Source organism: Dreissena polymorpha, chromosome 15 (genome assembly GCF_020536995.1).
Source record: "Dreissena polymorpha isolate Duluth1 chromosome 15, UMN_Dpol_1.0, whole genome shotgun sequence".
NCBI lineage: Eukaryota > Metazoa > Mollusca > Bivalvia > Myida > Dreissenidae > Dreissena > Dreissena polymorpha.
The window spans coordinates 5706845-5734428 of record NC_068369.1 but is presented as its reverse complement, the minus strand read 5'-3'; the positions used below and the strand labels follow the sequence as shown (position 1 = coordinate 5734428).

Genomic DNA, 27584 nt, shown 5'->3' with positions numbered 1-27584 from the left:
CATGCGCGAAAATCGGGAATCAAAACAATAACAATGAACTGGCCTATAGTAAGTGGTGGTGATCTCCCTTTCTGTTTTGAACTTGTTTAACAAGGGTTTTTAGCAAAGATCTATTAATATAATTAATAGATCTTTGGTTTTTAGAGAGTCCAGAGAATTTTATTCTCGTCAGTATTTTATACTGACCAAAGCTTACATACTATAAAACAGCTGTTGTTGACCAGAGACTACGTTGCAGTTTAAGAGAACCGCGTTGCGTGACATTTAATCGTTTGAAAGTGCTCGTTTAGAATTTGTAATTTGATTTCGCGACGTTACCTATTTAAAAACTGACGTTGTTAAACTTGTTTGGAAAATCCAGGTTCGGATTGTATTTGAATTCGGGCGTTTGTTTGTTGTCGTGTTGTATTTTGAGTTTTTAAACTTCCCCAGGGTTCGTGGAACGATGTCCTTTGTTATCCTCATACCGACAATAGCGATGGGCACAAGGGAGGCAACTGCGTACGGCTCATTTATTACTGAACAATTCCTGCGCGAAATCTCGTTCATAAAAATAGTGCCGATAGGGGGTCGGAATTACGTCGTTTTTAAGGTGGTTTTCGATTGGATATGGTTAAAATAACCACTAATCATATAAGTTAATACATTTATGTTCGCGGGCAAAGCACTTTCGTTTCCACACAGTTGCGTTGAAGATTAAAAGAAAGCCTAAGAAAATTTCCGAGATCGAGAAAAATAGGTAAGATACATTGCCCAGTAGAAAAATTGCTTTTATTTTGAAGGTTAATCATTCTCCTTTCCATTCATGCCACTAATTGCTTTGCAAAATGCCATAATTCTGCTGGTTGTTGCTAATGTATGGACCCACTATTGGTTACAATATACTAAATCTTTTTGGAGTGCAATGCTATACTCTTTAAAAACCTGAACATCATTTATAAGAAGACACAATTCTCTGTGTGGGCACTTGCCATGACTTTATTTTAGAATGTTTCTATGTGCATGTGGTAGGGAAAACATTGATGTTTAACAGAAATTCACTCATTTGCTTGCAGGTTAAAGACTACATGAGACTTTGACAGATGGCGGGAAACCCTCATCCATTGGTACGAACCCGGTAAATTGATGGCTGTAAAACAGTGACCGCTGATTCGCATCGAGTTCTTTCTTGCAAAACGCATGACCCCCCTTTTTTATTGTCTAAATCATTGCGGTTTGGAATGCTCTTTAAGAAAAGGTATGGTTATGGGGGTCTCTATGCGCAAAAGTTTGACTTTATTTTTTGTTGAAGTTATTGCTTTTACATTGAATTTGTGTAGGAAATCTTTTGGTATATTGTAACCTAAACTAGCTTTAGGTAAAAATGAAATATCATCTGCAAGTGCAAAATATGACTGGGAAAGCTGATTTTTGGTCATTTCTTAACAAAAGAGAAGAAAATAAGTGACTTAAATGCATGAATTCAGATAATTTGACCTGGAATAGTTGTTTTTCAAGTTGACCCCCACCCTGATATAGCCAAATAAGGGCTAAATTGCTTTTCGACTTGAATTCAAAGGCATATTGGTTGACCGTGTAGCGTTAGTGTGCTACATGAAGTCAGAATTCAACGCCAGGAACTCCGTGATCCAGTAACGCAACAATAGCTAGTGCATAAAGCATGAACATTCAAACAGAGCCCCATTTCACCAACATGGAATGGCGGACATTTTTACAGTTTGGACAGTGCAGCAGACACTTAATTGAGGCAGCCTTCATATTTAGTACAATCATGAACATAACAAGGTTTATTACTTCATATTATTCATAAAAATACACTAAAAATACTTAAATGCATGTTTTTTGCCATTTTATATCTATTTTTTAATGGGAATTTTGACTTTTTCAGGTAGAGGAATGTCTGCGACTAAGCCGAGGGCCACTGGATAAGGGTTGTTGATGGTAAAACAGGTAATAATACTTAAATATTATCATGTACGCAAGCAAATAAGCATATTTATGATGCTTAAGGTGTGAAATACTGTCATAATCAGGTTTGTGGTCACTCAAACCCTTGCCGCCATGCAATTCCCCGTGCAGTTTGTATGGATAGTTCCGCGTCCTGACACGTAAAGCTCGCGCTTTGTTGGCAGCAGAAGTTGGCACTTAACAGGTTTATCCTTGTTCCAAAGCATGTATGCAGTGCATCTGAGTTGATATGCTACTTGTAACCCTACAATTAGCTTGTGTTTGGTATTGTTTTCTCACGATATGCTTACAGTCATGGTCCCGGCTTGAAAGGATGTGGCGTCCGACTTAAACATAGGATTGTTGTAGCAAGTGTCCCCTTCATCATTTACCTTAGAGGGATCTTTTTGCCAAAATGTGGCACTTTCAGCAACCAGTTTAGTTTTTCATTTGGTACATGCTTCTCTCATTCAGTGATTTATGGGAAGTATTGACCTTATTTGCTTGTCTTTGCATACAAAGGTGACATGGATCAATGATATGTGTTGTGTTGAGAATTCTGCGGGAAGCTGTGTCCCCAGAAGATGTACTAGAAACCTCTTTCAGGAAGCCTGCATTGATCTGAGCTGCCTTTCTGCCCCTGTTACTTCATAGAACTTCATTTCTAAGCTTATAATGCTCTCCAACATATATGTATCTTGTTCATTTTAACCTTTCCTTCTAGTTTAAACCCCCAAATGAGCATTTTTTTCTTTCGCTCAGTTATTAACGCCCATTTGGACCAGATTGCCACCATAAAAATAGTCAAAAGTACTTATTTTGCGCCCAAAATATGAAATTTTGTGTTCTCTTGAACCTCTGAATGACAGCTGGCAGAGCATATTGACCATCTGCTGCAGTTTAAAGGCACCCATGGCATTATATGCTAGAATATACCATTTGCGACTGGTAAATAAATGGGCTCCGAGCAACAAGGCGCTTTCAAGATTTCACACTTTTATTAGTGTGAAACAACAAGTAATAGGAAGCTTATTGATTTCTACACTTCAAAGTATCTTTGATCTCTCATTTTTGCTTATTTGTTGTTTGTCTTGGATGAAATTGGATTTTTTTGCTGTGAAATTGACATTTTTGGGGGTATTTTTAAAAAAACACACACAAAAAAGACATTATCAAAATTGCTTGGAGTGAAAATATCTAACAAGTTCATTCTTTCCCCACCCCGCATAAGCCCCACGTGCCTGTCCATATGGTTTGTTTTGGTATTTTGTTGCAGATATTGAACACAAAGGCTTTAAATCTTAAAGGGACATTTAAGCTTTAACAGCCCTTAAATCGCCTTCTTCGGACCGAAAACACCCACATGTGAAAATGTGATCTAAAATGGCCAAATGGACAGATAATCCAGCCAAACTTAATATATTGGTGCAATATGAATAGGAAGATAATAATATGCAAGAAAAACACATTTCATTCAGAACAATTTTTTCCTTTAGGTTACAATATACTAAATCTTTTTGGAGTGCAATGCTATACTCTTTAAAAACCTGAACATCATTTATAAGAAGACACAATTCTCTGTGTGGGCACTTGCCATGACTTTATTTTAGAATGTTTCTTTGTGCATGTGGTAGGGAAAACATTGATGTTTAACAGAAATTCACTCATTTGCTTGCAGGTTAAAGACTACATGAGACTTTGACAGATGGCGGGAAACCCTCATCCATTGGTACGAACCCGGTAAATTGATGGCTGTAAAACAGTGACCGCTGATTCGCATCGAGTTCTTTCTTGCAAAACGCATGACCCCCCTTTTTTATTGTCTAAATCATTGCGGCTTGGAATGCTCTTTAAGAAAAGGTATGGTTATGGGGGTCTCTATGCGCAAAAGTTTGACTTTATTTTTTGTTGAAGTTATTGCTTTTACATTGAATTTGTGTAGGAAATCTTTTGGTATATTGTAACCTAAACTAGCTTTAGGTAAAAATGAAATATCATCTGCAAGTGCAAAATATGACTGGGAAAGCTGATTTTTGGTCATTTCTTAACAAAAGAGAAGAAAATAAGTGACTTAAATGCATGAATTCAGATAATTTGACCTGGAATAGTTGTTTTTCAAGTTGACCCCCACCCTGATATAGCCAAATAAGGGCTAAATTGCTTTTCGACTTGAATTCAAAGGCATATTGGTTGACCGTGTAGCGTTAGTGTGCTACATGAAGTCAGAATTCAACGCCAGGAACTCCGTGATCCAGTAACGCAACAATAGCTAGTGCATAAAGCATGAACATTCAAACAGAGCCCCATTTCACCAACATGGAATGGCGGACATTTTTACAGTTTGGACAGTGCAGCAGACACTTAATTGAGGCAGCCTTCATATTTAGTACAATCATGAACATAACAAGGTTTATTACTTCATATTATTCATAAAAATACACTAAAAATACTTAAATGCATGTTTTTTGCCATTTTATATCTATTTTTTATTGGGAATTTTGACTTTTTCAGGTAGAGGAATGTCTGCGACTAAGCCGAGGGCCACTGGATAAGGGTTGTTGATGGTAAAACAGGTAATAATACTTAAATATTATCATGTACGCAAGCAAATAAGCATATTTATGATGCTTAAGGTGTGAAATACTGTCATAATCAGGTTTGTGGTCACTCAAACCCTTGCCGCCATGCAATTCCCCGTGCAGTTTGTATGGATAGTTCCGCGTCCTGACACGTAAAGCTCGCGCTTTGTTGGCAGCAGAAGTTGGCACTTAACAGGTTTATCCTTGTTCCAAAGCATGTATGCAGTGCATCTGAGTTGATATGCTACTTGTAACCCTACAATTAGCTTGTGTTTGGTATTGTTTTCTCACGATATGCTTACAGTCATGGTCCCGGCTTGAAAGGATGTGGCGTCCGACTTAAACATAGGATTGTTGTAGCAAGTGTCCCCTTCATCATTTACCTTAGAGGGATCTTTTTGCCAAAATGTGGCACTTTCAGCAACCAGTTTAGTTTTTCATTTGGTACATGCTTCTCTCATTCAGTGATTTATGGGAAGTATTGACCTTATTTGCTTGTCTTTGCATACAAAGGTGACATGGATCAATGATATGTGTTGTGTTGAGAATTCTGCGGGAAGCTGTGTCCCCAGAAGATGTACTAGAAACCTCTTTCAGGAAGCCTGCATTGATCTGAGCTGCCTTTCTGCCCCTGTTACTTCATAGAACTTCATTTCTAAGCTTATAATGCTCTCCAACATATATGTATCTTGTTCATTTTAACCTTTCCTTCTAGTTTAAACCCCCAAAATGAGCATTTTTTTCTTTCGCTCAGTTATTAACGCCCATTTGGACCAGATTGCCACCATAAAAATAGTCAAAAGTACTTATTTTGCGCCCAAAATATGAAATTTTGTATTCTCTTGAACCTCTGAATGACAGCTGGCAGAGCATATTGACCATCTGCTGCAGTTTAAAGGCACCCATGGCATTATATGCTAGAATATACCATTTGCGACTGGTAAATAAATGGGCTCCGAGCAACAAGGCGCTTTCAAGATTTCACACTTTTATTAGTGTGAAACAACAAGTAATAGGAAGCTTATTGATTTCTACACTTCAAAGTATCTTTGATCTCTCATTTTTGCTTATTTGTTGTTTGTCTTGGATGAAATTGGATTTTTTTGCTGTGAAATTGACATTTTTGGGGGTATTTTTAAAAAAACACACACAAAAAAGACATTATCAAAATTGCTTGGAGTGAAAATATCTAACAAGTTCATTCTTTCCCCACCCCGCATAAGCCCCACGTGCCTGTCCATATGGTTTGTTTTGGTATTTTGTTGCAGATATTGAACACAAAGGCTTTAAATCTTAAAGGGACATTTAAGCTTTAACAGCCCTTAAATCGCCTTCTTCGGACCGAAAACACCCACATGTGAAAATGTGATCTAAAATGGCCAAATGGACAGATAATCCAGCCAAACTTAATATATTGGTGCAATATGAATAGGAAGATAATAATATGCAAGAAAAACACATTTCATTCAGAACAATTTTTTCCTTTAGGTTACAATATACTAAATCTTTTTGGAGTGCAATGCTATACTCTTTAAAAACCTGAACATCATTTATAAGAAGACACAATTCTCTGTGTGGGCACTTGCCATGACTTTATTTTAGAATGTTTCTTTGTGCATGTGGTAGGGAAAACATTGATGTTTAACAGAAATTCACTCATTTGCTTGCAGGTTAAAGACTACATGAGACTTTGACAGATGGCGGGAAACCCTCATCCATTGGTACGAACCCGGTAAATTGATGGCTGTAAAACAGTGACCGCTGATTCGCATCGAGTTCTTTCTTGCAAAACGCATGACCCCCCTTTTTTATTGTCTAAATCATTGCGGCTTGGAATGCTCTTTAAGAAAAGGTATGGTTATGGGGGTCTCTATGCGCAAAAGTTTGACTTTATTTTTTGTTGAAGTTATTGCTTTTACATTGAATTTGTGTAGGAAATCTTTTGGTATATTGTAACCTAAACTAGCTTTAGGTAAAAATGAAATATCATCTGCAAGTGCAAAATATGACTGGGAAAGCTGATTTTTGGTCATTTCTTAACAAAAGAGAAGAAAATAAGTGACTTAAATGCATGAATTCAGATAATTTGACCTGGAATAGTTGTTTTTCAAGTTGACCCCCACCCTGATATAGCCAAATAAGGGCTAAATTGCTTTTCGACTTGAATTCAAAGGCATATTGGTTGACCGTGTAGCGTTAGTGTGCTACATGAAGTCAGAATTCAACGCCAGGAACTCCGTGATCCAGTAACGCAACAATAGCTAGTGCATAAAGCATGAACATTCAAACAGAGCCCCATTTCACCAACATGGAATGGCGGACATTTTTACAGTTTGGACAGTGCAGCAGACACTTAATTGAGGCAGCCTTCATATTTAGTACAATCATGAACATAACAAGGTTTATTACTTCATATTATTCATAAAAATACACTAAAAATACTTAAATGCATGTTTTTTGCCATTTTATATCTATTTTTTATTGGGAATTTTGACTTTTTCAGGTAGAGGAATGTCTGCGACTAAGCCGAGGGCCACTGGATAAGGGTTGTTGATGGTAAAACAGGTAATAATACTTAAATATTATCATGTACGCAAGCAAATAAGCATATTTATGATGCTTAAGGTGTGAAATACTGTCATAATCAGGTTTGTGGTCACTCAAACCCTTGCCGCCATGCAATTCCCCGTGCAGTTTGTATGGATAGTTCCGCGTCCTGACACGTAAAGCTCGCGCTTTGTTGGCAGCAGAAGTTGGCACTTAACAGGTTTATCCTTGTTCCAAAGCATGTATGCAGTGCATCTGAGTTGATATGCTACTTGTAACCCTACAATTAGCTTGTGTTTGGTATTGTTTTCTCACGATATGCTTACAGTCATGGTCCCGGCTTGAAAGGATGTGGCGTCCGACTTAAACATAGGATTGTTGTAGCAAGTGTCCCCTTCATCATTTACCTTAGAGGGATCTTTTTGCCAAAATGTGGCACTTTCAGCAACCAGTTTAGTTTTTCATTTGGTACATGCTTCTCTCATTCAGTGATTTATGGGAAGTATTGACCTTATTTGCTTGTCTTTGCATACAAAGGTGACATGGATCAATGATATGTGTTGTGTTGAGAATTCTGCGGGAAGCTGTGTCCCCAGAAGATGTACTAGAAACCTCTTTCAGGAAGCCTGCATTGATCTGAGCTGCCTTTCTGCCCCTGTTACTTCATAGAACTTCATTTCTAAGCTTATAATGCTCTCCAACATATATGTATCTTGTTCATTTTAACCTTTCCTTCTAGTTTAAACCCCCAAAATGAGCATTTTTTTTCTTTCGCTCAGTTATTAACGCCCATTTGGACCAGATTGCCACCATAAAAATAGTCAAAAGTACTTATTTTGCGCCCAAAATATGAAATTTTGTATTCTCTTGAACCTCTGAATGACAGCTGGCAGAGCATATTGACCATCTGCTGCAGTTTAAAGGCACCCATGGCATTATATGCTAGAATATACCATTTGCGACTGGTAAATAAATGGGCTCCGAGCAACAAGGCGCTTTCAAGATTTCACACTTTTATTAGTGTGAAACAACAAGTAATAGGAAGCTTATTGATTTCTACACTTCAAAGTATCTTTGATCTCTCATTTTTGCTTATTTGTTGTTTGTCTTGGATGAAATTGGATTTTTTTGCTGTGAAATTGACATTTTTGGGGGTATTTTTAAAAAAACACACACAAAAAAGACATTATCAAAATTGCTTGGAGTGAAAATATCTAACAAGTTCATTCTTTCCCCACCCCGCATAAGCCCCACGTGCCTGTCCATATGGTTTGTTTTGGTATTTTGTTGCAGATATTGAACACAAAGGCTTTAAATCTTAAAGGGACATTTAAGCTTTAACAGCCCTTAAATCGCCTTCTTCGGACCGAAAACACCCACATGTGAAAATGTGATCTAAAATGGCCAAATGGACAGATAATCCAGCCAAACTTAATATATTGGTGCAATATGAATAGGAAGATAATAATATGCAAGAAAAACACATTTCATTCAGAACAATTTTTTCCTTTAGGTTACAATATACTAAATCTTTTTGGAGTGCAATGCTATACTCTTTAAAAACCTGAACATCATTTATAAGAAGACACAATTCTCTGTGTGGGCACTTGCCATGACTTTATTTTAGAATGTTTCTTTGTGCATGTGGTAGGGAAAACATTGATGTTTAACAGAAATTCACTCATTTGCTTGCAGGTTAAAGACTACATGAGACTTTGACAGATGGCGGGAAACCCTCATCCATTGGTACGAACCCGGTAAATTGATGGCTGTAAAACAGTGACCGCTGATTCGCATCGAGTTCTTTCTTGCAAAACGCATGACCCCCCCTTTTTTATTGTCTAAATCATTGCGGCTTGGAATGCTCTTTAAGAAAAGGTATGGTTATGGGGGTCTCTATGCGCAAAAGTTTGACTTTATTTTTTGTTGAAGTTATTGCTTTTACATTGAATTTGTGTAGGAAATCTTTTGGTATATTGTAACCTAAACTAGCTTTAGGTAAAAATGAAATATCATCTGCAAGTGCAAAATATGACTGGGAAAGCTGATTTTTGGTCATTTCTTAACAAAAGAGAAGAAAATAAGTGACTTAAATGCATGAATTCAGATAATTTGACCTGGAATAGTTGTTTTTCAAGTTGACCCCCACCCTGATATAGCCAAATAAGGGCTAAATTGCTTTTCGACTTGAATTCAAAGGCATATTGGTTGACCGTGTAGCGTTAGTGTGCTACATGAAGTCAGAATTCAACGCCAGGAACTCCGTGATCCAGTAACGCAACAATAGCTAGTGCATAAAGCATGAACATTCAAACAGAGCCCCATTTCACCAACATGGAATGGCGGACATTTTTACAGTTTGGACAGTGCAGCAGACACTTAATTGAGGCAGCCTTCATATTTAGTACAATCATGAACATAACAAGGTTTATTACTTCATATTATTCATAAAAATACACTAAAAATACTTAAATGCATGTTTTTTGCCATTTTATATCTATTTTTTATTGGGAATTTTGACTTTTTCAGGTAGAGGAATGTCTGCGACTAAGCCGAGGGCCACTGGATAAGGGTTGTTGATGGTAAAACAGGTAATAATACTTAAATATTATCATGTACGCAAGCAAATAAGCATATTTATGATGCTTAAGGTGTGAAATACTGTCATAATCAGGTTTGTGGTCACTCAAACCCTTGCCGCCATGCAATTCCCCGTGCAGTTTGTATGGATAGTTCCGCGTCCTGACACGTAAAGCTCGCGCTTTGTTGGCAGCAGAAGTTGGCACTTAACAGGTTTATCCTTGTTCCAAAGCATGTATGCAGTGCATCTGAGTTGATATGCTACTTGTAACCCTACAATTAGCTTGTGTTTGGTATTGTTTTCTCACGATATGCTTACAGTCATGGTCCCGGCTTGAAAGGATGTGGCGTCCGACTTAAACATAGGATTGTTGTAGCAAGTGTCCCCTTCATCATTTACCTTAGAGGGATCTTTTTGCCAAAATGTGGCACTTTCAGCAACCAGTTTAGTTTTTCATTTGGTACATGCTTCTCTCATTCAGTGATTTATGGGAAGTATTGACCTTATTTGCTTGTCTTTGCATACAAAGGTGACATGGATCAATGATATGTGTTGTGTTGAGAATTCTGCGGGAAGCTGTGTCCCCAGAAGATGTACTAGAAACCTCTTTCAGGAAGCCTGCATTGATCTGAGCTGCCTTTCTGCCCCTGTTACTTCATAGAACTTCATTTCTAAGCTTATAATGCTCTCCAACATATATGTATCTTGTTCATTTTAACCTTTCCTTCTAGTTTAAACCCCCAAAATGAGCATTTTTTTCTTTCGCTCAGTTATTAACGCCCATTTGGACCAGATTGCCACCATAAAAATAGTCAAAAGTACTTATTTTGCGCCCAAAATATGAAATTTTGTATTCTCTTGAACCTCTGAATGACAGCTGGCAGAGCATATTGACCATCTGCTGCAGTTTAAAGGCACCCATGGCATTATATGCTAGAATATACCATTTGCGACTGGTAAATAAATGGGCTCCGAGCAACAAGGCGCTTTCAAGATTTCACACTTTTATTAGTGTGAAACAACAAGTAATAGGAAGCTTATTGATTTCTACACTTCAAAGTATCTTTGATCTCTCATTTTTGCTTATTTGTTGTTTGTCTTGGATGAAATTGGATTTTTTTGCTGTGAAATTGACATTTTTGGGGGTATTTTTAAAAAAACACACACAAAAAAGACATTATCAAAATTGCTTGGAGTGAAAATATCTAACAAGTTCATTCTTTCCCCACCCCGCATAAGCCCCACGTGCCTGTCCATATGGTTTGTTTTGGTATTTTGTTGCAGATATTGAACACAAAGGCTTTAAATCTTAAAGGGGCCTTTTCACAGATTTTGGCATTTTTTTAACTTATTCATTAAATGCTTTATATTGATAAATGTAAACATTGGATCCTAAAAGCTCCAGTAAAAAAAAGAAAAAAATTAAAAAAAGGAAAAGAACATTGCCCGGAGCAGGTTTCGAACCAGTGACCCCTGGAGTCCTACCAGAGTCCTGAAGTAAAAACGCTTTAGCCTACTGAGCTATTCCGCCGAGTACACAATCTTGACGTATTTTATACCTCATATAAGCAATCTTCGTAGTTTCACAAAATTTAACGACAAAAACAGAACTCTCCAAATTATTCAATCGTTTCGCGTTGCAACGCTTTATAATTTTTAGGTTTTAAAATCGTCAAAAGATGCATATAATGGCTATATTAGAGCATGGTTAATGTTCAGTATTACTGTTTCCTCACAAATATCATAACTAAAACGAAAACTTACGAATCTGAAACAACTTTTTTCAATTTTGTCAATTTACCAAAGCGTGAAAAGATCCCTTTAAAGGGACATTTAAGCTTTAACAGCCCTTAAATCGCCTTCTTCGGACCGAAAACACCCACATGTGAAAATGTGATCTAAAATGGCCAAATGGACAGATAATCCAGCCAAACTTAATATATTGGTGCAATATGAATAGGAAGATAATAATATGCAAGAAAAACACATTTCATTCAGAACAATTTTTTCCTTTAGGTTACAATATACTAAATCTTTTTGGAGTGCAATGCTATACTCTTTAAAAACCTGAACATCATTTATAAGAAGACACAATTCTCTGTGTGGGCACTTGCCATGACTTTATTTTAGAATGTTTCTTTGTGCATGTGGTAGGGAAAACATTGATGTTTAACAGAAATTCACTCATTTGCTTGCAGGTTAAAGACTACATGAGACTTTGACAGATGGCGGGAAACCCTCATCCATTGGTACGAACCCGGTAAATTGATGGCTGTAAAACAGTGACCGCTGATTCGCATCGAGTTCTTTCTTGCAAAACGCATGACCCCCCTTTTTTATTGTCTAAATCATTGCGGCTTGGAATGCTCTTTAAGAAAAGGTATGGTTATGGGGGTCTCTATGCGCAAAAGTTTGACTTTATTTTTTGTTGAAGTTATTGCTTTTACATTGAATTTGTGTAGGAAATCTTTTGGTATATTGTAACCTATTGACCCATTTCATGAATGGCAAGATGTCCGCCGTTGTTGAAAATTCATACGACGTAAATATCAATTGTTCTTTTTTTGCTCTGTAAAGTTGCCTAAAAATGTGTTGTACGTGCTAAACATCATTGAAGGATATATTTATGCCGACATTATATCGTAATGGTAGATTTCATTCGTATATCTGTCAATAGACGTTTCGATAATACAAAATACAGACTTGCACTATTCGGACAGCAAGTATTTCGGATATTGCATTAATGATACAAGATACAAGAATCTTTATTTAACGTCGGATGTGAACAACAATTCGATACAGTCACTGTATTTTAGTTATATTATGTAGATATATTATTTCTTTGATTTCAATTATTCTTTTTGCAGACATATGTTTGATACTAATAAGTCAGAGACTCAGGATTGGGAAGAGTTTGACTCAGAGTCTAACGGTGAGCGTTCGGAGTCTGACAGTGAACGGTCGGAGTCTAACAGTGAGCGTTCGGAGTCTCACAGTGAGCGTGTATCACCGCAGCCAGGTCAATTTACACAGGACCGGGCTGCAAAAGCTGAAAAGTTGAAGCTTCCGCATCAGGTACTAGATAAAAAATAATATGGAATTTTAACCAATAAATATTATTCTTAGTATATAAATGACATTTCAGCAGAATGACATTTTGAAACATAAACCCCATGTAATTTTATTTTATGGCAATGTATCGGTCATTTTGAAATACATTTATTATCAACATTAATTAATCATCATTATTGTAATTCACTAATGTTTATGCATTTGAAATATATACTGTTATACTTTTAAGAAGTCAGATATCACAAAATGTAGTTTAAAAAGACAGATATCACATAATTGAGTTTAAGAAGACTGATCTCACAAGATAAGGAAGAGCAGTCTTTTTTTTTTTAATTCTAAAGCTGTAGCCTAATCTAGTCTACAATCCCTCGCAAATTTTCATAAAAAGGCTACATCCTCTCAATTTTTTTCATTATATTCATGCACTTAACCCAAAAAAAGAAACTTACACCTGGAAATTACATTCCCCTATGACTAACAATGCGTGAGTCGTATCCCCAAATTTTGGGTTTCACACACTTTTTCCTATATAATATGAAGGCTAAGGCCCCTTCCCCCAACAGCCTTAAAAAAGCCTTGAATGGTAAAAACAATGAACCTTTAAGCTATTTTCCGTTTAAGAAAGTCCCTTCTTAAAGAAAATCCAGTTGAAGCAGAAAGTGTCGTCTCTGATAAGCCTGTGTGGACTAAACAGGCTAATATGGGATGACACTTTAGGCTCATGCATTAAGCCCCGTTTTCCCAGAGTGCAGCTCAAATGTTCATTTACATGTTACAGTACCGCAAGAAGCTGCCGTTTGTGAATGCGCCCCGATAGAGGAGATTGAGGCAAAGAAGCTGAAGGCAGCGGGGGGAAAAGAGAAGAAATCAGGAAGAAATCGCCATAGGCGATAACTGAATATAAGATTTTTTAAACCATTGGATAGGTTTGTTAGTCACCTATCTTAGGAAAAATACTTACAGATACATTCAAATATCTAGTGTTAGGTCTTATTTAAATAAGAAGAATTTTGGTTTTTGAACCTATTTAATGAAGCAAATGATTTTACTTTTGTTAAACATGTGTGGCAGTGAACTATTGTCTGCATGTTAACCTTATTTAAGTATTGGCTGTTGTTCTTGGGGTGTATTTATAATTTGAGGACTTATTTTACCTAATGGACAATTTATTTTAATTGAGTGAACAACATATAAAACTTGTCAAAACTATTGAAAGCCCCCATAAGAATTTCATTGTTTTGTAGTGACCACTATGTCTGCTCGTGACACTGTCGGTCTGACATGTGAGAGTGCAGTTGAAGTAAAATGATTCATCAATCATCACTTATGAAAAATTTCAATCTTTGGGATTAGTTTTTGCCTATATGCTTCCTTTGACTGACAAAAAAACCAACATCAACAATGTTTTTTTTTTTAATTTGAACAACTTGCATCGTGATTGGGAGGCATGTGTCATTTTAATTCATCATTATGTAATGTCGGGTAATTGGACATTTCACAAGTATTTGTATATTGTGTATGCACAACAAATATAAATTGTGTCAACAAATTATGTGTTAGTTCACCATTAGTTATCATTGAAAATAAAACCTTAAAAAAGCTGCAGAGTTGTTGTTGATAGCAGTAAAGACAAAGGCTATTCACGCACATAAATATATATTTGTATGCCCCCTTATTTTGCCATAAACTGTGCAGTAAAAAGTGCAAAACCAATAAAAAATACGTGTTATTAATATGTTTTAATGTGTTTTATATCTAAAAAGGCATTCACATAGATAAAAATAACTTATAAATGGCCAAAATAGCTGGTTAAATGCAAATGTCAGTTGTTTGCTGGCAATGAACCAGATTTTTGGCAGAAAAAACAGTAGAAAAATTCACCTATTTTTTTACGTGTTTTAAAAAAATCACAAAAAATCTATTTTTCATCCTAATAAAAAAAGAAAGACATCATTATGTTTGTTTTAAGTAGTATAACATCAATGCCAAATATCATTCAAATATTCCCATTTAAAAAAAATCATTGCCTCTTGCTACCGACAATAAATAAATTTTGATTTGATTTGATTCGGGAAGCCTTTTGTTTATTCTGGAATCCGGAGAACTGCCCCCTTATTTTAAAGGTGGCGGAGAGGTGCCCCCCCCCCAGCAAATCGGTAGGGGCGGAGAACTGCCCCCCCCCCCCTGTCAGAATTTAGTAGGCGGATATCTGCCCCCCCCCCCCCATCAAATCTGTAGGGGCGGAGAACTGCCCCCCCCCCCCCCCGGTGTCATATTAGTTATTAGTTACGTAGTGAAAACAATACTTACGGGTAATTTTACGTTATCGGCGTACACATTTTATCCGGTAACAAATTAATTTAAGTACAAGTATATTGCCATTTATCGAACTGAATAACACAAATTGTCTAGAGGCATGTGATAATACTGTTTAAGGCCCTTGGTACGCATCTTCACCACTCACTATACATGAATGCCATGTAAAAGTCGTGTTTTAATAAGAGCGCGAAACATAGTCGAGATCCACACAGGAAACGCGTGCATGTTAATACTGGCCATGTGTCGCAACTATATATAGACGTGCAACTCAGTACTTATGGAGGAAAAGTTACATCGGAATTAATTTACATTATAAAGATAGTATTGACCCATGGAAAAAAAAAACGTAACTAAACGTATAAAAAAGTAAATTAATAGGCAAAGCAAAGGCAATAATTTAGCTGACTTGAAGAAAAAAGTAAAGTGAAGTCGAATTAATAATCAATTTATTTATGTTGTTTAGTTAATTCATGTGAAATACAAAATAACATACATAAATACACACATTACATGCATACATACATTCACAGTTACAATCATACATACATACATTCAGACATACATTAAAAAATATATACATGCTTACATAAACGTTCAAAACATACATTCATACATACATACAATCTGCAACAGTTAGCATTTTGAGCAGATCATGTCGACATGCCAAACAAACAAAATCGGTAACAGTTGCTTTAATTAGCAGCTAATTAGGCAGGCAGAGAACTTGTTACCGTTAACGATAAGCACCGCGATCTTTTAATTGGTAGACCGGACCGACCTTAATTGTTAAGAACTTGTTAGCTTTGAATAAAGCGGCATACGGGTTTATTATATTGAACCATCCAAATCCGTAATTGGCGAAAACAAACAAATAAATTATTGTTTTCAGCTTGCATACGGATGGATTAAATTGCATGCTAATTGTTTGTTTTGATTACGGGGAAAATATCAAATAATTCAGCCGCGAAAACTTTTTATTAGCAAAAAGTGATTTGTTTTTCTTTGTTAACATAGACGAAAATCACGTGATTATCAAGATGGCGACGTCCATGCCGAGGCAGGTATTTTTTTGCCGTTTTATAACTTTAATACTTGTACAACTTTATATTACTTTTGAAATTTCACTCAATTTCCAGACATAATAGCAAGAAAGTTACTGGCGTTATTGTCATTATAATACTCGTTTTATATATAGCCGCGAAATTTCTTTAATTAGGGGGCACTTCTCCGGGTCATCAATTCTGACAGGGGGGCAGTTCTCCGCCCCTTATTAATCAGCAGGGGGCAGTTCTCCGCCCTATAAAAAAAGAGTGAGGGGGCAGTTCTCCGCCCAGTGAAAAATCTTTGGGGGGGGGGGGGGGCAGTTCTCCGGGGGGCACTTCTCCTAGAGCCGTTTATTCTGTTTCAGGTGAAGAACATGTCTGGTGCAGCAGCGATGTTCGTGTTCTTATTGCCGGGGATTCCAATGTCCATCGTTTGAAGTCTGCATGTCCTCCAAATGCAAGGATTGACTTTCTGCCCGTATCTGGTGAATAATTTTTAACTGTTTATAGTTGAGTGTGAGACCCAACATGTTTCTGTGGCATGCTGCTTTATATTACCCCTTTTACTGTCTTAAATAGTCTATATAAATTGCCGCCATAATCTTTTGATGATTTTTGCGTTGGCATAATTATTTTAGCTACTGTCTTATACTGCAGTGGGGACGATTGAACTTTACCGGTACGCAACACTTAACATCAAACAGCGTACTCTAACCCTTAACACCTAACACATAACAACTTACGCAACACCTTATTATCCTTTTATCTTATATATTTCTTTAGTATCGGGGGCTACTGCCCCCAAACCCCCGCTTTGTCGATGGTTGTAAACAACTGCGTACCGGTAAAGTTCAATCTAGCCCTGCAGTGTTTGTTGCTGCCTTTGGAAAAAAGGTTGCTAATTTTAATATTTATTTGAAGCTTTGTGTACCAAATAATTGTTTTTATGCCCCCGGTAGTGTGGCATATAGCAGTTGAACTGTCAGTCTGTCCGTCCGTCCGAACACTTTAATGGTCATAACTTTTTCAATATTTAACATAGCACCGTTATATTTGGCATGCATGTGCATCTCATTGAGCTGCACATTTTGAGTGGTGAAAGGTGAAGGTCAAGGTCATCCTTCAAGGTCAAAGGTCTAATATATGGCATATGTCCATCCGTCCGAAAACTAACATTGGTCATAACTTTTTCACTATTGACGATAGCAATTTGATATTTGGCATGTATGTGTATCTCCTGAGGCTTAACATTTTGAGTGGTGAAAGGTGAAGGTCAAATGTCTAATATATGGCGTCTGTCCGTCCATCCGAAAACTTTAACATTGGCCATAACTTGTTCACTATTGATGATAGCAACTTGATATTTGGCATGCATGGGTATCTCCTGGAGCTGAACATTTTGAGTGATGAAAGGTGAAGGTCAAGGTCATTCTTCAAGGTCAAATGTCAAATATTCCGTCCGTCCGAAAACTTTAACATTGGCCATAACTTTTTAAATATTGAAGATAGCAACTTGATTTTTTTTTATGCATGTGTATCTCTTGGAGCTGAATATTTTGAGTGGTAAAAGGTGAAAATCAAGGTCATTCTTCAAGGTCAAATGTCAAATATTCCGTCCGTCTGAAAATTTTAACATTGGCCATAACTTTTTAAATATTGAAGATAGCAACTTGATATTTGGCATGCATGTATATCTCATGGAGCTGCACATTTTGAGTGATGAAAGGTCAAGGTCATCCTTCAAGGTCAAAGGTCAAAATTTGCAATAATGAAGATAGCAACTAGATATTTGGCATGCATGTGTATCTCATGGAGCTGCACATTTTTGAGTGGTGAAAGGTCAAGGTCATCCTTCAAGGTCAAAGTTTGAATACATGTACATGGCTTCAAAGCGGTGCAATAGGGGGCATTGTGTTTCCAACAAACGCATCTCTTGTTTTTAAAGAAATGCTTAAAACTCCACTGAATATTGCTTCAATACCCAAAAAGATATTTTACCCTAACAGTTTCATGGTATTTACATGTACACGTCATGTATATTATTACACTGATAAAACATGTATTATGGAATCAAGCAAAATACCCTTTCTGCTGTAACCAAAATGGGGAAAAAGATTGCAAATCCAGAAATTTGACGCAACATTGAACAAGTGAGATAAATATTAACAAACATAAGCTTGCTTGTCTCGAACATAGCAATGATGACTATTTTTCATAATATTCAATAACAAATGACAACTCAAGAAAAATTATTGCAAATGAAAACCAATTCCAAATGGAAGATCTTATTTTACTATGCAGGTGCAAAGTATGTGTCTGACCGGAAGGGCTTTAGAAAGCTGCTGCATCAAGAGCTGATGTCAGGTTGTTACGACATATTGTACCTGCATCTTGGCTCTAACGATGTTTGCTGCAAGGATAGCAATTTCTACCGGTATGTTGAACAGTAATTTTTCAGTTTTAGTTTTTATTTAACCTTTTTACCTTAGCTTTATTGCAGGGAACGCACTATGCTTATTGAGACACTCGAGTCTGTTCCTGGGAAGAACCAGAACTTGGTGTTTATGGAGAAGATAATGAGAACCTCCTAACTCCCTATCACTAGGCGGACACCACATCCACTACACCATTATGCTTTTACATTGGCCTGTGTTATTGAATGTCCACACCAACCCCCTAACTAGAAACCCTGGATCCGCCACTGAACAGCTTAGCAGCATGAATAAAAATGAGCTTGATCAACTTAGTATCACTTTCTTATTAGATTTTTTTGGATTGGCATTTTAATGAAATAAAATAAGTTAGTTTCTCAAATATTTTTGTAGTTGTTTGTAACTTTTTATGCCCCCAGTAGGGTTGCACATAGAAGTTGAACTGTCCGTCAGTCAGTATGTGTGTCAGTCTGTCCGTCCGTCGGGAAAAAAAACTTCAACGTTGGCCATAACTTTTGCATTATTAAAGATAGAAACTTGATATTTGGCATGCGTGTGTACCTCATGGAGCTGAACATTTTTAATTGGTGAAAGGTCATCCTTCAAGGTCAAATGTCAAATATATGGCGTCTGTCCGTCTGAAAACTTTAACATTGGCCATAACTTTTTCAATATTGAAGATAGCAACTTGATATTTGGTGTGCACGTGTATCTCATGAAGCTGCACATTTTGAGTGGTGGAGGTTCAAGGTCATCCTTCAAGGTCAAAGGTAAAAAAATAAATACAAAGCGGCGCAATATGGGGCATTGTGTTTCTGACGAACACATCTCTATTTAATAATTGTTTGTGATGGGAAGATAATACAATGAGCAACTAATACCATTACATTATTATCCCTTGCCATAGGAGGATGGATATTGTTTTGGGGTTGTCTGTCCGTCTGTCTTTCCATCTGTCCGTCCAGCACTTTTGTGTCCAGAGCCATATCTTGGAAGTGCTTTGGCGGATTTCATTGAAACTTGGTATGAGTATATATATGGATAAGAGGATGCTGCAGGCCAAATGGCATCGTACACCATCTGTTAATAGCAGAGTTATGGCCCTTTGTTTCTTAAAAAATGCTTCTTTAGTGTCAAATATAACACTTTTTTGTCCAGAAGCATATTGGCAGGGTATATCAATTCAATGAATTTGCTTGTTATTTTTAGTTGTGTGACTGAGATCCTTGATGTTGTATTCAGTGTGTGCACTGAAATACACGTGGTGCTTTGCGTGATTCTTCCACGTGATTTTGATGTGAGAATGTTTCCCCGATGGCCACTCTCAGGGGCACAGTTGAGGAACTACTGCCAGTGGATAAGGAGCGCAAACAGCATGCTGTGGGAACTGAGTCACCATGTGCCTTCTGTGAGATACATGGACTATGCAGCAAATAAACAGGTATAGGGAAAGATCTAGAGTGAAATAGGAAGTTTCTCAGCAACTGTTGCATGGAATTTCATCATCATGAAACTTAAAATAAATATATGCATCATTATACTGCGGTGGACCAATCCCAAATTCTGTTCAGACATCCTTCTTTGCTCAAGAGATATGCCTCCTTAATTGGTGAAAATTGACTCATTGAGCAGTTTTGTTGCAATTACTGGTTTTTTAATAACTTTTACATGAAATATCATGAATTTTAAAATAGATGTATTACTTTGTGGTGGTACACTTGCACGTTTTGTTGGTTTCAGCTCTAGAAGTAAAGCCCCATAATTAAAGATATCTGCCTGTGCTGTAATATGGAAGTTAATGAAATGTATTATCATTTTTTTAGAAGTTCTTGTATAAGTTTTGTCAGGATGATCATTTTGGTCAGTTCAGAGTTGTACACTCTAATTGATTGAAACTAAAATATTTTTTCATTCGTTGAGGAAAACCAGTTCATTTAATTTGCTGCTTTAATATCTTAGTTATGTTTAAAACAAATTAGTACGGTAACTATCAATAATCAAAATTTAATTTTAAGAAGTCCCTGTACTTGTCCCATGATGGACTACATCTGAGTGCTGAAGGGGCTAGGAGGTGTTTAGCATCCATACATGACGACCTGCCAAACCAGCTGTGTGTGGAGGCTGCTGTTCAAGATCCTACAAAATGGCCAGCTCTCTCAGCCACGGAAGTACCGGTTCAGGAGCATGACAGCACCATAGCACTCTTTTCGGATATTGTGCAGACTGTGAGTTTAGTGCTACAACAAAGTGGACTGCATTTATGAGCCATAAGCAAATGTGATTTATGCACAAAACTGCAATTCTGCGTCAGGCTAAAACCTTAACATTGACTCTAAAATCAAAGCGCTTCCACCTACAAATATTCATAACAATTTGATTTTGCTGTAATGTTTATATTTTTGATTAAAATAAGCCGTTTAAAAAAAGTATAATACCTGTATTATGGTTAAATAAATTGTAGGGAGCTCAACCAGAGATTCAAGACAAGGTGGATGCAAGTGAAGTACCAGTTCCCAGGGACATTAAGCCTCAGACACATAAAATAACGGTAACTTTTCTATGCATTTAATCGTACAGATATTTCATCATTCTTAATGAACATTTATAAAGTGATTGCAATCCAGTATTGATTGCTCATATGGCTTGTTACAGCCTATAAATTAATGTTATGTCTAGAGCCGTAAAGCTGGGCACCCTGTCATGTCTCTTTTTTAGCCTCGCCTTTTTGCCCCTGATTAGCACCATAATGCCCTTCATTATTGGTAGCTGTAAGGCAATAGTTGGACTGCAGGTCCTATACTTTTAAAGCAATGCCTTTAATCATCAAAGAGCATTGTTTGTCATTAAGTGGTAAACATGAAAAGTTCAACAGATGTCTTTGTGTGAAAGCCAGACCATAGAGTTGATGTCATAACCATTCAGTTATATCAGAACATAACATTCTGTAATTGTATAAAAAATAAACTAGTTAGTTTATATAATTTTGTTTTCCATATTTTCACACACACAATTCATTCTCAGGTTGTCACAGCCAGAGCTAAGAGGTCTGCAACCAGAAATGTCAAAAGATATGGAAAGAAGGTAAAAAATACTGTTAATTTCAGATAACCCTCACTGTTTCATTGTGGAAATGTCCTACTAATTCTTAAAACAAGTTTTTTTTTGTTGAAAAAAAAAACCACAACCAAACCTATTTTGAAAGTAAAATATAAGTAAAAGACCATATTAGTGTTATTATTTTGAGGACATCTTTCCTTTCTGTTGTCTTCTGCATATTATTATATAATTGTTGTTATTTTTCAAAATAGTCAACTTTGGTGGATGAGGTTTTGCACTTATGCCATGCCTGTACATGCATGTGTAAATTGTTTCAGTTGGCAAAGAAATGCCACACAAGGTATATAAAGCTTGATTGGTGCATTTGTTATTGTTGAAATTTTTGTTTGCATGTACATGCATGTGTTAATTGTTTCAGTTAACAAAGAAATGCCACAATGTTTAATGTGCTTCATCCTATAACTTTGAAACTTTATATGTAGCTGCACCTTGATGAGTTATACATGCCACACCCTTTTTTGTGTCACTAGGTCAAAGGTCAAGATCACTGTGAACTCTTAAAAAAAAGAAACTGCACCTGCAGCCGAGCGTTGGCACCTGCTATGCGGTGCTCTTGTTTTTATTCATCATCATGTTACTGGTAGTGAAATATGTGTGAAATAAATAGCCATAAAATACCGATAGGGAAAGCACAGTAAATAAATGCAGATTTATACATGTTATCAAGGAATAGGAAGCTTGTTTGGTGCATTTTGTTTTGTTGTTTTTGCTTTCGTTGAAAAAAATCTATTTGTTAACATTTACATGTATTATATCCTTGAAGTCATTAATTTCTGGCACATCTTTTTATGCCACCGAAGGAGGGCATATAGTCTGTCTGTCACACTTTACGTTTAGGTTTCGAAAAATGCTCATAACTTCTATGTCGCTTCAGATAGCAACTTCATATTTGGCATGCATGTGTATATTGACAAAGCCTTTCCATGCGCACACAAATTTTGACCCCTGTGACCTTGACCTTGAACTTAGGGTCTGCGTTTAGGTTTCGAAATCTGTGTTTAAGTTTCGAAAAAAGCTCATAACTTCTATCAAGCGTTTATAGGGGGCATAAGTCATCCTATGGTGACAGCTGTTGTTTACCTATTTATACATAAATGTAATGCATTCTTAAGTAGTTTCATAAAAATCACCTTTCTTAATGGAATTACATACAACATAAACATATGCCAACATAAGGCACTCATTGTTGCTTTATTTTTAGACACCCCAACAATATTTATTAGCGAGGCTGTTTTCGGAGAAAACCCGAGGTATTGTCATAGCCTGCTCGTCGTCCACCGGCGTCGTGCTAAAACCTTATCATTGGCTCTAAAATCAAAGTGCTTCCACCTTCAACTTTGAAACTTCATATGTATATGCACCTTGATGAGTTCTACACACCACACCCATTTTGGGTCACTAGGTCAAAGATCAAGATCACTCTGACAAGCTTTTGCAGCCGAGCATGGCACCCGTTATGCGGTGCTCTTGTTTTATATTAAAACTTGCTGCATGAATGCTATTACTGCAGTAACTCTCTTGTTAGTTTCATGTCAAATAGGTTTAATCGTTTTGTTAGTTTTATATTGACGGTCATTGGAATTAGTGGTCGTCCAATATTGTCCGGGACAACAAAAATATAGTTCAGACATAGTTTCCCTTTTTTACTGGATGGCAATTTTTAGCCTGAATGAATATTAATTTTACATGATTATGCATTCACAGACACTGCATTAATGATCCTGTTTTTTCGTCATGCATTAAAGGTCATGCTGCAGTGGATTTGTTTACCTTGACATTACTGAAGATGTGGCTGTTTTCCTGCCTGCATACAAGTTGAATGGCTTATGCTTGGTACTAATTTTATGACGATATGCTCCATACTTTTTAACACTTTCCATCTTGACAATTTTCATAAATATTTCTTTCATAGGTATTTTCATTACTTTGATTTTAATATAAATCAGCAGAATGTGTGTTTGATTCATCTGTGTCCTATTTGTATGTATCATAATATAGTAATTGGTTCAAGCATGAAAGACAATGATTGCCCTGTTTATATGACAATATATTTGTAGCATGCCAATTGATCTGATAGCATGGCACAATGCTATAAACAAATTTTATGTTTTCATTAAAAAGAATGAATTTAATGAAAGGGATGTATTCACATTATTTCAAATCATCTTCAAAGGTATACGCTTTTCAAATTATATAACCGGTAGTAATTTGTAAATATATATAATGAAAAAAAAATCCAAAAAAATCTGATAATGGTGGAACCTGTAGGGGACATACATTGCTTGGCAATAGTCTTGTTTGTCTAGTAAGTATTGTATTAAAGGAAGGGTTATTCTATTATAGGAAGATGAAATCAACGTGCCATCCAACATACATTGCCACCGAGACACTGAAGAGACGCCCCAACAAGATGACAACGCCGCAAATGAAGATAAAGTCAATGTGCCATCCCACTTCTTTTTCCAACGAGACACTGACGAGACGCCCCAACAAGATGTAGACACTTCACAGCTTCTTCTTATTCTTTCAAATGACGTTGAACTTAACCCTGGACCGGTGAGATATTCCTGCCTTATAATAAACAATATTAGTGGGCAAGTTCCTTAATCAGAGGAATTTTAACCTTGTTAATGTTCTATAAATAAATATATATATATATATATATATATATATATATATATATATATATATATATATATATATATATATATATATATATATATATATATATATTATATGTGTGGTTAGGGTAATTTGAGGAAGGTGCTAGTTTGAAATTATTATCTTATATATTGACCATTTTCTATTTGTATGCCCCAAGATCAAATGATCGGAATATATTGTTTTTGGCCTGTCTGGTTGGTTATAAGAGAAATATAAGTACTTTACTAAATTCGAAGGTTTGTAGGCACTTAAACTTATTTAAATCATATACTCACATGTGGGAAGATTTAATTCATACAAATATTGATAACAATGATGATGAAGAACAGCAGTTATTTGATGACAATATTGATGATGAAATGCCTGTTTCGGTTACATTAAGTACTGCTGCATACAATAACTTCAATGAGGAATCTGGACTTTGGAATTTTAAGTGTAGAAGTAAACATTCTCCCAGACTTAAAGACAATAATGAGTTAAGGAAAAATATCATAAAACGTGATCAGTGGAATGATTCTAACCTTGTTCGATGTTCAGATGGCTGCCTAAAAGGACCTGTATTATTTCCAGATATTCCAGACAATACCGGTCCCTGTGGAAGCGGTTGGCTCAAGCGAGAAGATGACGATAATTACAGTGAAAATGGACTGACCATACACGAAAGACAAAGGACATTAAATATTTACACAAATTTTGCACCTGTAAAATGTGACATTCATATACGTGAATGCTATAATTCAATTAGTAAGCCATGCAGAATTCTTTGGGATGAAGGGGACTTAGATTGTTTACATGTATTAAGTAGGGATACAGCAGCAGGAGATGAAATAGGGTGGGAATTTGTATCTATGGTTATGAATTCTAGTTGCACTTTTTCCTCTTACTGCCAGTTTAAAAATGAGATGTATAAAACTCGCCACAATAAGGCTAGGTTTATGGATCAAACAGTTTTTTTTAATTTTTGGTTCAGTTGGGCTTCAAACATGAAAATAGATTATTCTAAAGTTGAAACTTCTGCTCGAGGAACATCAACATTATTTCTTTGGTTCTGTGCAGACCATGGACATTGCTATGGTTTCCACATGACTGGGGCAGAAGGAAGAAAAGATCCCGCATTATCACTCTATAGCTATTTAGAAACCCCTCCACAAGACGTGTTTTATGACTTTGCATGTAATTTACAAGAATATTGCCTAAACAGAGAAAGTGGATACTATAAAAATGAACTTTTTTTTCATGACATTTTCCATGGCTACTCCCACAAATGTTCTAGTGCTTTTACAGCTAGCAGACTTCAAGGCTTTGAATCTGTAAAATCTGAAATATGTGAACAATTCAACAGCTTTATACAGTGCATTAAAAGGTTGGCCCGTCAGATGTCACAGTCACTCTTTTGCTTTTACCTACAATTCTTTTTAAATGAATGGAATAAGAAGAAAAAGTTATCATATGAAAAAAGATAAGAATTGCTTTAGCTGGGTTAGTTTAATGTGATACTTAAATGATCTATAATTTTAAGTTCATCTGAACTTTGGATACTTACTATTGCATCTTTTGATGCTTTTTTCTATTTAAAGACTGAGCGAGTAAACACATACTATGTATTATTATGCAATAATTGTTTTGTGTTTATATCTCAACTGAGCATAAAGTGCTCAGGGTGAGCTATTGTGAATGGTCTTGGTCCGTCATGGGTCAACATTTTTTACTTAAACAACATCTAACCTCTGTGCCAATCTTAATGAAACATGGCACGAGTTTTCTTTCATGAACCTCTTTCAAAGTTGTTAAATGAAATGCATTCCATGCATAAATCTGGTTGCAATGGCAACCAAAAGGAAAGCTTATATATTTGGCATAAAACATCGTCTGGTTGACCTCCTTCGTGAATTTCAAAATATGCTATACCCAACTCACAGGCAAATTTGTCCTTATTTGCTCATAGTGAACACTTCTTTTAAATGGCCAGGAAGAGAGTTCAAGTTTATAGACAAGAACAACAGTCAGATGAGCGATATAGTGTCATCATGGCACCTTTATAGCTGAATCATTTATGAAAAATTGTCAATTATATGTTCTGTGACTTGTATGATTTGCAGTATTCATTTCGCTGTCTTCATGCACCTTACAAAAGCCATTTTATTATCAGTGTTCCTGATTCTGTTGTAGCATTTATTCTTGAAATTCGTTATTTTTCATATTTTTCCTAATTGTTATGCTCCCGAAATACAATTTCGCCGGAGCATATAGTTTCCAGTTTGTCCTTCCTCACTAGTTTCCCATAGCACCTTCAATTCTTTACCGATCTCTTTCATATTAGGCATGTAGGTACCTTGCATGGACCTTAACCTTTTGATGAGGTCACTGGGGTCAAGGTCACCAAGGCTAATAATAGATTTTTCCGTCACACTTTTGTCACAGTTTCTCATAGCACATTCAATACTTTAACGATCTCTTTCATATTTGGCACGTAGGTACCTTGCATGACCTCTTCCTTTTGATGAGGTTTGAGGTCACTGGGGTCAATGTCACCGAGGCTAATAATAGAATTTTTTAAGGTGGTTATTAACACATAGATTGACATAGCGCATCATCGGGGAGCATCCATCAGTTTCACTGATATTCTTGTTGTATGTTATATACGTGATCATAGATACTGTAAATTTTGTCTTATGCGACATGTTTATAATGTAGAAGATGAGTACCCTGTGTTTATGCAGTGCCCATTATATAACACAGATATGATTTGTTTATTCCGCTGTGTTTGAATGAAATGGAAACTTTGGTTTGTTCAATATGTTAATGGCCGATGAAAATGACAAGCACATATTTTTGATTGCAAAATGTGTGTATGTGCATGCTAATATATAACAACTACGTAATTATCATGCAAATTAGCTGTCATTTTAATTCTGCATGCTTGTATTGCATTGTTTATTTATATCTGATAAAAAATACTGATTCTTAGGTTACTTTATAAGTATGTTACTATTTTGCATGCTTACATGTTATAGGTAGTTAATTATAAAGTAATCCTTGTTTTGGTGGTATTATAATGTATAGCAGCATTTGTTCTACGAAAGTGCATGCGTGTTGCATCATATGACTTTGTTTTCTTTAACTATTCAGGTTATTTTATATAATTATGAAATTAAACTATGTATTATGGCCCTGTGGCCTGACTGCAAATAAATATTCGTATTTGTATACAGTTTTTGTAATGTGATGTATGGTGGTATCATGTTGTTTCACTTTTTGATCAATATAACTATTATGCATACAA

General features: G+C 36.2%; 1 protein-coding gene and 1 long non-coding RNA gene across 9 annotated transcripts; both read left to right on the top strand.

Annotated features, from left to right (window-relative positions):
• The first annotated feature begins 141 nt into the window (after nucleotides 1–141).
• Nucleotides 142–27584, top strand: LOC127860583 (uncharacterized). Its single transcript, XM_052398725.1, has 11 exons — nucleotides 142–167; nucleotides 16454–16573; nucleotides 18390–18522; nucleotides 19730–19961; nucleotides 20536–20745; nucleotides 20982–21068; nucleotides 21542–21601; nucleotides 21895–21917; nucleotides 23383–23470; nucleotides 23981–24193; nucleotides 24872–27584. Exons 3-11 carry the CDS (start codon nucleotides 18446–18448, stop codon nucleotides 24950–24952), a joined length of 1071 nt encoding a protein of 356 aa, XP_052254685.1. The 5' UTR covers nucleotides 142–167; nucleotides 16454–16573; nucleotides 18390–18445; the 3' UTR covers nucleotides 24953–27584.
• LOC127860589 (uncharacterized) lies at nucleotides 1007–12135 on the top strand. 8 transcript variants are annotated; one of them, XR_008039849.1, is made up of 9 exons: nucleotides 1007–1106; nucleotides 1889–1950; nucleotides 3626–3676; nucleotides 4459–4520; nucleotides 6197–6247; nucleotides 7030–7091; nucleotides 8769–8819; nucleotides 9603–9664; nucleotides 11853–12135. It is a non-coding gene; the product is annotated as an uncharacterized LOC127860589 (long non-coding RNA). The 8 variants fall into 8 exon arrangements; XR_008039853.1 differs by having other exon boundaries at nucleotides 8769–8830; XR_008039854.1 differs by having other exon boundaries at nucleotides 6197–6258.

Coding starts and splice junctions, on each gene's coding strand:
- LOC127860583 (XM_052398725.1), top strand. CDS start 18,446: ATGTCAGGTTGTTACGACATATTGTACCTGCATCTTGGCTCTAACGAT. Junction 21,069..21,541: donor CTCAGACACATAAAATAACG/GTAACTTTTCTA, acceptor ATTCATTCTCAG/GTTGTCACAGCCAGAGCTAA. Junction 21,602..21,894: donor TCAAAAGATATGGAAAGAAG/GTAAAAAATACT, acceptor AAATTGTTTCAG/TTGGCAAAGAAATGCCACAC.